At 38.1% G+C, this 13,115-nt stretch overlaps 2 protein-coding genes across 2 annotated transcripts; both read right to left on the bottom strand.

Annotated features, from left to right (window-relative positions):
* Window positions 1-5,510: 5,510 nt before the first annotated feature.
* Window positions 5,511-6,306, bottom strand: LOC110732132 (uncharacterized mitochondrial protein AtMg00810-like). The gene is made up of 3 exons (XM_021912050.1): window positions 6,036-6,306; window positions 5,713-5,879; window positions 5,511-5,519 (listed from the first exon to the last, which is right to left on the bottom strand). Exons 1-3 carry the CDS (start codon window positions 6,304-6,306, stop codon window positions 5,511-5,513), a joined length of 447 nt encoding a protein of 148 aa, XP_021767742.1.
* Window positions 6,307-7,183: 877 nt separating this feature from the next.
* Window positions 7,184-10,429, bottom strand: LOC110732131. The gene is made up of 8 exons (XM_021912049.1): window positions 10,337-10,429; window positions 10,209-10,291; window positions 9,942-10,025; window positions 8,876-9,848; window positions 8,687-8,692; window positions 8,114-8,536; window positions 7,697-7,933; window positions 7,184-7,390 (listed from the first exon to the last, which is right to left on the bottom strand). The coding sequence occupies exons 1-8, from the start codon at window positions 10,427-10,429 to the stop codon at window positions 7,184-7,186; spliced, it is 2,106 nt and encodes a 701-aa protein (XP_021767741.1).
* Between the last annotated feature and the right edge of the window lie 2,686 nt (window positions 10,430-13,115).

Raw genomic sequence — 13,115 nt, 5'->3', positions numbered from 1 at the left:
ACAAACCCATTGGTCGTAAGAGGAAAGCTAGGACAGTAATGGCAACGCAAGAAGAAGTCAATGAGCTTAGGAACCAACTGGTTACCGTGACTGAGGCACTAAAGATCCTAACCCTTAAGATCGATGATCCCGTGAAACAACAACAGATGGACCTCATGCAAGAGAGTCTAAGCAAGCTATCTAGCGACTACAAGTTTCAAGGGATCAGTTCACAAGGGGTCTCGGTGGACAAAGACCTTCTTTCGCAGACGTTCAATGCCAACGACATCCCGAAATTCAAAGCAACCAATAACCCTTATTTTCATTTAAGAGCCTTCGAGACAATAATGAGTATTTAGGGTATCGAGAAGAAGGTGTTCCCCTCTCTGTTCTCACTATCTCTCGAGACCGTTTGCCAGCAATGGTTCTTTTCTTTCGAGAAAGAAAAAACCTCCACCTGGGAGTCCATAGCAAACGTTTTCGTTGATAGATACAAATGCAACATTCAAGTTGAGACTGACCATATGGAACTTGAAATCCTCAAGCAGAAGGAGAATGAAGGCTTCACCTCCTTCTTTAACAAATGGAGAGAAACCTCAGCTAAGATGATTGAGGTGCCCAGTGAAAAAGAGTCCGTAAGGTTATTCATCAAAAACCTTCAAGAAAAAATACTCCAAGCATCTCAAATATCAGAATAATCTCCATACCTTCAAGGCCGTCTACGACATTGGAATCAATATTGAAGATGACCTGGCGAAGTTGAAAGCTGCCAACAATAACTCCAACAGTGGATGGAAAGGCAAGAAGAACGACAATCATTCTTCTTCCAAAACCACCCACTCAAACAATGTTAGAACTTTCAACCTAGGTGAAGTCCTTGCTATGAATAATCAAGGACAAAAGAAACCATTTAGGAGGAACTTTACTCCTATTGGCATGAGTTATGACACCGCATTTGACCGATTAAATGCAAAAGATCTTATAACTCTTATTAGACCATTTGGAGACCCACTAGTCAAAAAGAGGTTGGCTAACTGGAAACCCAATGCACATTGCAAGTATCACCAAGGTAGGGGCCATTTCACCGAGAATTGTTGGAAGCTTAAAGAAGCTATCCAAGACTTAATCGACAACAACAAGATTCCATTGCCCCCTGCCAGTAAGAAGCCAAGTATTGATAATGCGCCTCTCGCTCACTCCTTGGCCATCTCTGATGAGGAAAACGAGGTTGATCCCTCGTCTGTCATCAAACCTGTTAAAAAAAATCCATGCAATCGAAGAAGAGGAGGAGATCTTTTTCGACGCCATGGATAACCTTCCAGAACTAGCAAGTAAAGAGGACATACAATCACTCACACTGTCTATGATGGAAGGATCGCACTTGCTACGTGAAACTCTTAAGGCTATAAAGGAACTTCAGAAGAAATATGACGAGGTTCCACTCCCAAAAAATGAACCTAAGAGAGAGTTCAAACCCATGGGAATGACTTACGAGGCGAAACATTTTTGTTAGTTGAGACGAACACTACAAGAAGGGGGGGGGTGAATTGTAGGTGAGTTCCTAGTGACTACTTTTAAATTAAACATAGAATAAAATAGGAACTTACAATGCACACAGGATTTTACGAGGAAACCTTCTAGTGCCCAACTAGAAGTAAAACCTCGACCCTACCTTAGGGATTTTGAACACAAACAATTTCACTATAATAGGGCAAACACCAAGTTACAACCTATTATAATCAAACCTCTACTCACAAGTTCCTGAACGAACTTGCTACAGAATAGGATTCTATTCTACCCAGTCTAAGTCCCACACTTAGACTCTCTCTCATACTCCCTAAGCACAGATCTTCTCAACTTCTCAACAGAAGCTCTCTCTCTGTATGCAATGATAACAAAAACACTCTTACCTAAATAACCCAAACCAATTACAAGTAAAGACACCTAGTATATGATAGGAAAGCTATGCATGAAACCCGAAACTAATATGACAAGATGATAAGCTTTGCAAACTTACACAATTAAAGCTCTGTAAATTCTTCACGCATAAAACTCACAAAAAACCTAAACTCCTTTTTTCTCTACTATTTATACAAGTATTACTTGTATAGAAAGTAGGTTTTCTTAAAGATAAATAAGTTAAACTTAACTTATCTTTATACACGGTTTTTATGTAAATCATTAGAAGAAAATATTTTCCGAAAAATAATATAGAAAGATTGAGTTAAAAAGCATAATATCTTTTTAACAAACTGATTTTAAGAAATAAACATTTAAAGAAAATCTTTTTCGAATTCTATCTTTTATCTTTTCCGATTTTAATTTATTTTCCAAGCTAACTTTCCACGCTTCTAATAGACTTCACGCATATCCTACTTAACATATTCAACAATGAATCTAGAAGATAAAATCTTAACTAAATCATTGCTGCACCGCGCTCCTGTACTGGTAGGTTTACTTGGAATCCACGCTTACTAAGTTCCTCCAAAGATCTTAGCCAACCATCTTCAAGTTCCTGTAAAGGAACGTTCCTGTTAGGGAACTCAGTTCCTGTGAGGGAACACTTCTTCTGTTTCGAATAACCTTCTTGAATAAGGAACTTCTTCAAGTCTTCTTAGTTTCAGTTACATCTTCCATCTCCAAGATCAATTTCACCTAAACTAAACAAACACTTCAAAAACCTTTATTAAATGAGTTTGCTGTAGTTTAAGTTCCTCATCATCAAAACCTTTAAACATCAACAATTTCTTCCTTTTTGATGATGACAAACTTAAGCAAACTCTAGAGAAAGTTAAAACAAAATAGAAGGACGTATTTTTGTATTTTTGACTTATAAACAAAAGTAAATACACTACTGAATTGAAAACAAAAACTAAAAGAAAAAATAGACAGAAATAAGACAAAAATAAACTAATCTATCAGCATCATATCAGAAGGAAGTTCTGATACTTTATCAACTGGAACCCAGAACAACTTCAGCCTCCCTGTTTGCTTCTTCTTTTCCCCCTTTTGGCATTATCAAAAAGTCCTGCTTTTTCAAGTGTATTAAGCATCTACCCACAGCCCCACAAGCAATTCATCGAGTGTGGGAAACTAAAGGCAGCGCTGCTAAACAACCTCAAGTAAGTTCTACCCTTCAGCATAAGTGTTCAAAATACACATAAACACACAAGTATAAGCAGAGTTCCAACATTTCATTAAAGACCAAAAATATTTATCATCCAGTTGAACAATTTAAAAAATTTACAAACAAAATTAACTGTTCAAATACTAAAAACAGAAATTAAAATTGTTCATGACTGAAACAGAGAAAATAGGCTAGGCTGAATATGAAATAGGGCAGGCTAGGTTTCAAGGAATTCCAGAATTTTCTTGAAGTCCTCCTTTGTCTGTTGTGCAGAGGTCTCCAAATTTTCTTCAACACCCTTGAGTTTCACAAGGAACTCCTCCTTCTATTCCTATAGTGCCTTGTTCAGTTCTTGCTCTTGAAACTCCTTTTACTCTTGAAGTTCCTTGTTTTGTTTTAGCACCATCTTCCTGAGTTCCTTTAACTCCTTCCCCTTCTCCTGTACCAACTTTTCTAGGGTCATCACCTGAAGCTTTCCAGCAGAATCCTTCATTTGACTTTCAACCCGTTCCATTCTATCCACTAACTCAGCAACTTGCCCATTGAGGATATCTTCCTCAACATCCAACTCCAGTGGCTGTTCCATATTGGTTTGAGGAACAACACTGGCAGAAATCCTCCTGCTCTTTCTCACAGGCTGCTCAGATACAGCCTTTTCCTTCCTCTTTCCTGTCACTTTCTCTTTCTTTTTCTCTCCCTTCTCTATTTTCTGAATCTTTCCTTGCACCACTTCCAAACTTAACCCAGCCAGGGTTTCCTCATTAATCACATTTTCTGGCTTTTCATCCAAAGCCCCATAATTACCCTTCAAAACTACTCCAGCATTCTCAAATGGCTCCATACCCCACTTTTGTCCTACTGGGAACACAATGTGCTAAGTGCTGGTACATTAAAGAAGGAAAATTGACCTTAATCTTCTTTGAAATACAGAAAATTACTGCCATATCCATCAAGCATGCTTCCCCTTTTTTAGCAGTCCTAGGCAGAATAGTCTTCTTTACCAAATTAAACAACAGCTTGTTTAAGGGACTAAGATCATTATGACTCATGACCTTCTTCCCTCTCTAACCACCTAAGGCCTCAACAATATAACCAGTCAAATAACTACCTATATTGACACTTCCCTTTCCCTTAATATAAGTGTCATACCCCTCAGTAGGAGTTTTCAGAATTTTACCTAGGGTTTCAATGTTCAATTCGATTTTTACCCCATTAACGACACTTGAAATTATCCCTAATTTTGCTTGAAAATTTTGGCAAAATTCAGTCATAGCTACAGGGTACATATAGTTTGCTGAAACTCTTGACATCAGAAATTCCCAACCTTGAAACTTAATTAAATCAAGAAATTCTAGAAATCTTGCTTTTCTACACCAAACAACATCAATGCGATGACCAACTACATACCTTCCAGCCTGTGACTCAAGTTCCGCTTGATCAGCCACTTCCTTTTCTTCATCTTCCTTTTCAGATTCTTCCTTTTCTGAATTGTTCTCCTCCTCTTTATCTTCTTCTTCTCCCTCACTCATCTCTTCTTCTACTTTATTCTCCTCTGTTGTCTCGTCTGAGTTTTTCCCTTGAGCAAACTCGTCAACTTCCTCAATTTTCTCTTCAAGAGACTTTTCACTTTGTTTCTTTTCTTTCCACTCTTTTAGTCGTTGAAGAATGCTTAAAACAGAGGAATCCCCTTGATTGCTTTTACTTTCAACTTCTTTTGGTTTTAGAGGAGAATTCCTAGGGTTTTCGGGAGTTTTGTTTGAGATAGAAGATGATTTGTAGTTTACCATGGCTAAGGGAAAAGTTTCTTCTTGAATTGTGTTTTTTGAGTGTTGTGATACTTCTGAGGAAACAAATTCAGCAATGATCACCATTGATGCTTTAGGAAAGGTTTTTATAAAAGGTTGAAAGAGTTTTTACTGGGAAGGGTTTAATTTGATTTGACAGTGAGGTGAAAGAAGTGGGTGAAATCAACTTTTATAATAAATGAAGCGGTGTGAGGGAATTTAGGAAGTTTCACTGTTCAGTCATTAATTGAACAAATTCAATTAATTTTTCAAATTTCAAATTACTGGATGATTCTTTCAGAAACTTAACTTTCCAAATTCAATTAATTTTAAACGAAGTTTCTACAAAACACAATTGGAACACGCTTTTTACATATGTGCAATGTAAAAATTTAATAACCTATACCGTTGAGCAATTTAATGAACTTACCTTTGGTAGTTAACAACGGTGACACTTTAGCTATGTTTATCACACCAAGGTTGTGGTAGAAACTCTTTTTGCTTTATTTACATTATTTTTGACTTTTCCATATCTTGGAACTTCAGAGGCTAGTACTTCAGCTTGATCATCCCAAGTTCCAGTCTCAATTTCTCAAATCTTTCTCTGTTCAAGGGCTTGGTTAGAATATCTGCAATTTAATTTTCAGTTTGACAAAATTCTAACTTTATATTCCCTTGCTCCACATTATCTTTTAGAAAGTGATGCCTAATGTGGATGTGTTTTACCTTTGAGTGTTGAACTGGATCCTTAGAAATACATATAGCACTAGTATTATCACAGCAAATAGGTACACATTCAAAAATAATAACAAAATCTCTGACCTGTTGTTTTATCCATAGAACTTGTGAGCAACATGCTGCCGCTGCCACATATTCAGCTTCTGCAGTAGATAAAGCAACTGTGTTTTGCTTCTTGGAACCCCAAGAGACTAAAAAGGGACCTAAAAATTGTACCATACCTGAAGTGCTTTTTCTATTAATCAAATCACCTGCATAGTCAGCATTAGTAAAACTATTTAAATCAAAAGAATCACTTCTGGGATAGAAGAGACTCAAATCATCAGTTCCTTTCAAGTATCTTAGAATTCTCTTTACTGCTGTTAGGTGAGAAACCTTTGGATTTGCTTGGAACCTGACACACAGACCTACACTAAAAGATATGTCAGGTCTGCTAGCTGTTAAGTAGAGAAGTGAGCCTATCATACCTCGATACATAGATTGATCAATGCAAGTTCCAGATGGATCTTCATCTAATCTAGTAGAAATTCCCATAGTAGTATTATTGGTTTTGGCATTTTCCAACTTGTATTTCTTGATCAGTTCCTTAATATATTTTTGCTGATGAATCATGATTCCCTCTTCAGTTTGCTTGATTTGCAAGCCAAGGAAGAAATTTAAATCTCCAGTCATGCTCATTTCAAATTCTCCACTCATAAGGTCAGCAAAATACTTGCATAGAGATTCGTTAGTTGCACCGAATAAAATATCATCAACATAAATTTGTACAACTAAGATATCAGTTCCATTTGACTTTAAAAACAATGTTTTATCAATTTTACCACGTTTAAAACCATTAGCCAAAGGAACTTAGATAATCTTTCATACCATGCTCTAGGAGCTTGTTTTAACCCATAAAGAGCTTTGTCAAGCTTATAGACATGGTTTGGGAACTCTGGATTTTCAAACCCAGGAGGTTGTTCCACATAGACTTCCTCATTTAAATATCCATTTAAGAAAGCACATTTAACATCCATCTCGTACAGCCTAAATCCCATATAAGCAGCAAAGGCAATATGTAAACGAATTGCCTCTAACCTGGCTACTGGAGCAAATTTCTCTTCATAGTCTATTCCTTCCTGCTGGTTGAAACCTTATACAACTAGTCTTGCTTTGTTCCTGACAATAATACCATGTCATCTGGTTTGTTTCTGAATACCCATTTTAGTCCAATGGACTTCTTATCTGTTGGTCTAGGTTCCAGATGCCAAACTTTATTTCTTTCAAATTCATTTAATTCAGCTTGCATAGCATTAATCCAGTCAGTGTCATTTAAAGCTTCAACATAATTCTTAGGTTCCATGGAGGAAAGGAATGCATTGAATGCACAGAAGTTCCTAAGCTGAGATTTGGTTTGAGTTCCTTTTGTGATATCACTCATGATTGCATCAACTGGATGTGATTTCTGATATTTCCAGGGCCTTGGAGTGAAATTCTTGATTGGATACAATTTTTCTTCATTATTGTTGACTGGTTCTTCTGTAGGAACTTTTCATGGAACTCAGTTTGAACTTCTTCAGGTGTTTCCACATTCTGGTCTTACATTATGGACATCAATGTGTTCTTGAAGTGGAGTTCCTGGTGTATTCTCCATCTCAAGTTCAACATTTGCTTCAGGATTCGTTACTTCAGCAATTTCAACTTGCTGCTTCTGCTGTGATGCTGGTTCCTCATCTGGATTCTGCTTACGCACAAGTCCAATTTTGAAATCATCATCACAATCCTGTACATCAACCAAATGTTCAGTTTCATCAAATATAATATGTACAGACTCCTCAACACACATAGTCCTTTTATTATAGACTCTGTAAGCTTTACTATTCGAGGCATATCCTAGGAATACTGCCTCATCACTACTTTCATCAAATTTACCCAAGTTCCTTTTACAATTATTGTGAACAAAGCTTTTGCATCAAAAAGATCTAAAGTAGGAAATATTAGGCTTTCTCCCTTTCATAAGTTCAAAGGGAGTTTTATTGGTGATGGCCCTAACATATACTCTGTTAAGTATATAACATGTTGTGTTTACTGCTTCAGCCCAGATGTTCCTAGGCAGCCTGCTTGATATCAACATTATCCTTGCCATGTCTTCCAGGCTCCTATTCTTGCGTTCCACCACTCCATTTTGTTGTGGAGTTCTTGGGGCAGAGAAGTTGTGATCCATACCATACTCAGTACAAAATTCATCAAATTTTGAATTCTCGAATTCTGTTCCATGATCTGATCTAAGATGTATCAATTGATTGCCTGTTCTTCTCTGTTCTTTCTTTACAAAAGCAACAAAATCATTAAACGTTTCATCCTTACTTACAAGAAAGAAAACCCAAGTGAACCCTGAAAAATCATCAAAAATAACCATTACATATTTCTTACCACTTCTACTTTGGATTCTCATTGGACCACAAAGATCCATATGAATGAGTTCTAAAGGTCTTTTGGTACTTACCATCTTTTTGGACTTGAAGGAAATTCGGGTCTGTTTTCCTTTAGCACAAGCTTCACACACTTTGTCATACAGGAACTTAATGTAAGGAAGTCCTTCCTCTAAGTTCTTAGATCTTATTTTATCAAGTAAAGAAAAGCTTGCATGGCCAAACCTTCTGTGCCATAAAAGAGGATCATCCTCAATAACACTAAGACATGTTAAACTGCTGTTAGGAACCTCATTAAGATCCACAATATATGTGTTCCCTTTACGAGTTCCTTCCAAAATAATGTTCCTAGTGTCATTTTGGATGATTCTACACTTATTAGAAGTAAAGCTAACAGAATTATCTTTGTCACAAAACTGTGAAATACTTAACAAATTGTGTTTAAGGCCCTCGACTAAAAATACATTATCAATGGCATGGGAACGTGACCTTCCTATCTTTCCAATAGCAATTATATCACCTTACATATTATCACCAAAGATCACTGTTCCACCATAGTAGGCATCCAGTGAGAGAAATCTAGATTCATCTCCACTCATGTGCTTAGAACAACCCCTGTCGAGGTACCAAGTGTTGTTCCCCCTCACTGGAACCTGCAAGAAGAATTAAACGTTAGAGTCAGGAACCCAGGTTTCCTTGGGTTCCTATGTAACAGGAGTTAATTCATATTTATTGATCCATATTTGTTCTACATGTTTGACATTCTTCTGTGTGCTTTGTTTTTTCTTAGGACACTTAACCTGCTTATGTCTTGTATTGCCACAGAAATAACAAACCATGCTACTAGGCAAGTTGACATACTTCTTTTCTTTCTGGAACTTGTTTTTAAAACCTAAGCCTTCAGTATTCTTGGTTTGAGCCTTAGTAATCCAATCAGGAACTCTATACTCTATTGGTTGCTTACCTTTCCTAGCTCTCTCAAGTTCCCCCTCAAGACGTGCCTTATCCGTTTTTAAATCTTCCAAATCATGTTTTAATTTTTCAAAATTCGGATAATCAGTAGGTGGAGGAACTTCAGAGTTAAGAGTATCGGCACTAATTTTTAACAAAGACAATTCCACATTAAGGAGTATGTTATCTTGTTTCAGATTCTCTATAGTCTCTTTTAAATTTTTATTATCATCAAACATACTAAAGAACCTGTATTGAATGTCAAACTTCATGTTATCAACCCATTCACTGTTCTCTTTGTAAGTAACTAAAGCTTTATCACTTTGCCGTTTGGATCTATGTAGTTCCTTTAAATCTTCTTGAATTTCCAAAACAGTATTTATTAGATTCTCTTTAGACAGATGTTTTAATTGATTGTAAGAGAACCATACCTCAGACTCAAGCTCCTTTAGTTTGGCAGCTTCATCAGTTTTTTCCATTAAACATAAATGAGCGGTTTCTTCTAATGGTTGGTCCTCCTCTTCTTCTGAATTTGTATCTCCCCAAGCAGCTAGCATGGCTTTCTTCACATTGTCCTTGGTGAAGTAAGGCTTATAGACTTTTGACTCTTTGGATTGCTCTTTGCCTTTTGTCTTTCCTTTCTCTCCATCCTGTACAGGGCAATCCTTAATGAAGTGATCTTTTGACCCACACCTGAAGCACGTTGTGTTTCTGGAACTTGTGAACTTCTTGTTCCTGTCGAACTTCTTATTATTCATCATCATTTTAAATTTCCTCACTAGCATAGCCATCTCTTCCTCATCAACTTCCGATTCTTCTGAATCTTGAGCCTTAAGTACAAGGCTTTTACTTCTGGAACTTTAAGTATTGGAACTCAGATGAAGTTCATGTGTCATCAATGATCCAACTAGTTTTTCCATATTAAACTTGGTGAAATCCTTAGCTTCCTACATAGTATTAACCTTGGATCTCCAGCGTTCATCTTGTGGTAGACTTCTTAAGATCTTCCTTGCCTGTTCATCAATAGGAATATGCCTGCCAAGGGAGTTCAGTTCATTAATAATATCATTGAATCTGGTAAACATCTCTTCTATGGTTTCTTTAGGTTGCATTTCAAACCTTTCATACCTAGACATCAATAAATCTATTTTAGAACGTTTTACCTCGTTAGTACCTTCATGAGTTACCTGTAGCAAATCCTAAATCTGTTTGGCAAACTTGCATCCCATGATACGGTTATGTTCATGAAGTCCAAGTCCACAGTGCAAATACTTTATTGCTAAAGCATTCAGTTCAAGTTTCTGATAATCTTCTTTGTCATAATCAGAAATAGATTAAGAAACTACCTCATGTTTGTCATTGGTTGTAGTTATTTCAAAATCACCAGTTTCAATAACACGCAAAACCTGGTAATTTTCAGCCTTGATGAAGATCTCCATCCTGTTCTTCCAGTAGGCATGGAACTTACCATTGAACAAAGGTGGTGAAAGGAATGGTGTCCTTCGAACAAGTGTATTATTCTGATAGCGGGTTCAGAATTATTGGAAAGCTAATATATTCAGTAAGGTCAAGTGATCGGAATGCCTAGGTGGAGGCCGCTTCCGATCAGTAATATTAATATAATTAATATTACAACTTAATCTTGACTGAACCCTTCGGGTCACACCCAAGCAAAATATACGAACCAACTCGACGAATTAATTCGGAAAAAATTAATTCGTCGCCCGAGTGTTAAACATTTAGACGTCGGAAATTCGAGCTTGGAGCGTCGAAACCGAGCGTCGGAGAATCTCAAATGTCGAGCCAAAAATTTAGGATTTGGCGAGACGGGAAAATGCATCAAGTAACAAGTAAAATCCTAGCCACGCAAAAGGCTAGGAATGCATGCCCAATAGGAGCATGCCACGTGGCAGCACACATGGCGAAACACCATGTGGCAGCACACGTGGCCGCCACGTTGGTAGCCGCCAAGTGGCAGCAGCCACGTTGGCAGCCACCTAGTGGCAGCATGCCACGTTGGCAGCGTGCCACGTGGCAGCACCATGGTGGCGGCGCGCCACAGTGGCGACACATGTGGGAATGGCCGTGGGCCCGGGTTGATGGGTCATTGACACGGGCCAAAATAAAATGGGCCAACCGAACCCAACTTGGGGCTCAAGGTTGGGTGACACCTGGTTAGTTCACATTGTATGTGAAATGCCTTGGGGACCAAGTGAGAAAGTGGTCCACACCTAACCATGTGACGCTTGTTACTTGTTCCTTTATTTATTTAACTAAGGGTTGAATTCACCAATCTTTCCATGTGGGATCTTTTTGTGAAAAGTCCCACATTGAAAGATGAGTGAAATTCATAAGGCATACTTCCTTATAAATAGTCATGGCATGGCTTGAGAATTCTTTGCTTGAGTGGGAGTTAGAAAGAGCATTTCATATTTTTGGGAAAACTCTTAACCTCTAATAACACTCGGGTTTTGGTCGGACCTTGCTAACCCCAAGGTAGCGGACCTTAAAGTTGTGTTCGCCTTTTTGTGGGTGGATACCGTCGGAGGCGCGGCGCTTGACGTGCTCGTAGCTTTCAAGTAAGAGCCCCGATTTTTGGGCGAAGCTCGCTTCGAGGGTAAGATTCGTTATCTTTTCTTTGTGATTATTTATTTATGCTTTATGATTTTAATTACTGTAAATATCATCAATCAGGGGGTGACACTATCGAAAACTGTTTTAAATTTATGGATTTAATTTAGAAAATGATTGATGAAAAGAAGCTAGTCCAAGTTCCACAAGAAGAGGATGCAAGTATTAATGAAGTTTGGGACAGTGACGAAGAAGACGTCTACTTAAAAGACATGGTAGGACCTCCACCTTCAGTATCATATGCCATGGATGACTTTTGGGTTGAAGAAGATTCATCAATAGACGTCCTCATAAGATCCGGGATAATGCAACCTCCCGTTTTGACACAACCCATGCCAACCACACATCAAGTTCCCATGCCTATCATTGAAGATAATGATATCGTCAAACAGTTAAAGAAGATAAAAGTTGAAATGAACGTATGGAAACTTCTGGCGACATCTAGAGAACATAGGTAGACTGTAATGAATGCCTTAGACAAAATAGGGATAGATTCTGACACCACTTCTGAGGGGTTGGCTAACTTCCTCACGAGTGATCTACCTTGTCCCATCAATTTGATCACCTTTTCTGATAAGAATTTGCCCCCAGAAGGTGACAAACACTATAAGGCGTCAAACCTCACAATAATTTGCAAGAGAATGAACGTCCCTATGACTCTTGTAGACAACAATCAACCATTAACGTTTGTCCACTTAGAATTACGAGGATGCTAGGCATGAGGGATGAAGACTTAACCCCGTCAACACAAGGAATTAGAGCCTACGATAACACTCGTCGTCAAGCTCTTAGTAAAATTACCATGAATGTAACGGCGGGAGCGATAGAACATGCTACTGCTTTCCAAGTAGTAGATATTAAAGCTTCATTCAATTTATTGTTGGGACGCCCTTGGCTTCATGACCTAAAGGCCGTCCCTTCATCTCTTCACCAACAAGTAAAATCCATAGTTGGGGGAATTCCTATCACCATCGATGCTTCACCTATGAGAATCAAGTAGAAAATCTAATAATTAACGTGGAGCACGATGAGGATGATGAAGATTTATGGGGCTTTAACGAAGAGGTCTGCTTAATCCAGGAGGATGAAAGGACCCCTCTCTTCCACGACCCCCATTCTAACATGATCGTGAATGCTATTCTGAAGAAACAACGACATTTTCCTGGGACGATCCTAGGAAAGAAAAAGGGAATAGCAAAACCGCTGGAGTCACCTGGAATCCCTAAATTATATACTTTCGGACTTGGTTTCGAACCGATTCAGAAAGGTCTTAAGCGAGCCTAGGAAAAATCGAAGGCATGTAGGGACGCTTGCATTCAAAAGAAAGCAATCACAATGGATCAGTACCCTCTCACCCTTAATGGTCAATTCATAAAAGAAGGAGAGGACTATCCATGCCACGAATTTCCTGAACCATTTGTTGTAAACAGCATAAGGCAACCGGGATTTGAAATTTTCTTGGATTGCTATTTCATAGATGAAATTCCAACTCCT

Source organism: Chenopodium quinoa, unplaced genomic scaffold (genome assembly GCF_001683475.1).
Source record: "Chenopodium quinoa cultivar QQ74 unplaced genomic scaffold, ASM168347v1, whole genome shotgun sequence".
NCBI lineage: Eukaryota > Viridiplantae > Streptophyta > Magnoliopsida > Caryophyllales > Amaranthaceae > Chenopodium > Chenopodium quinoa.
This window is presented reverse-complemented; position numbering and strand designations above follow the sequence as displayed.

Coding starts and splice junctions, on each gene's coding strand:
- LOC110732132 (XM_021912050.1), bottom strand. CDS start 6,306: ATGAGCATGACTGGAGATTTAAATTTCTTCCTTGGCTTGCAAATCAAG. Junction 5,880..6,035: donor TGACATATCTTTTAGTGTAG/GTCTGTGTGTCA, acceptor CTGACTATGCAG/GTGATTTGATTAATAGAAAA.
- LOC110732131 (XM_021912049.1), bottom strand. CDS start 10,429: ATGGAGATCTTCATCAAGGCTGAAAATTACCAGGTTTTGCGTGTTATT. Junction 10,292..10,336: donor CAACCAATGACAAACATGAG/GTAGTTTCTTAA, acceptor GAAGATTATCAG/AAACTTGAACTGAATGCTTT. Junction 7,391..7,696: donor GGAACATCTGGGCTGAAGCA/GTAAACACAACA, acceptor GTTGATGTACAG/GATTGTGATGATGATTTCAA.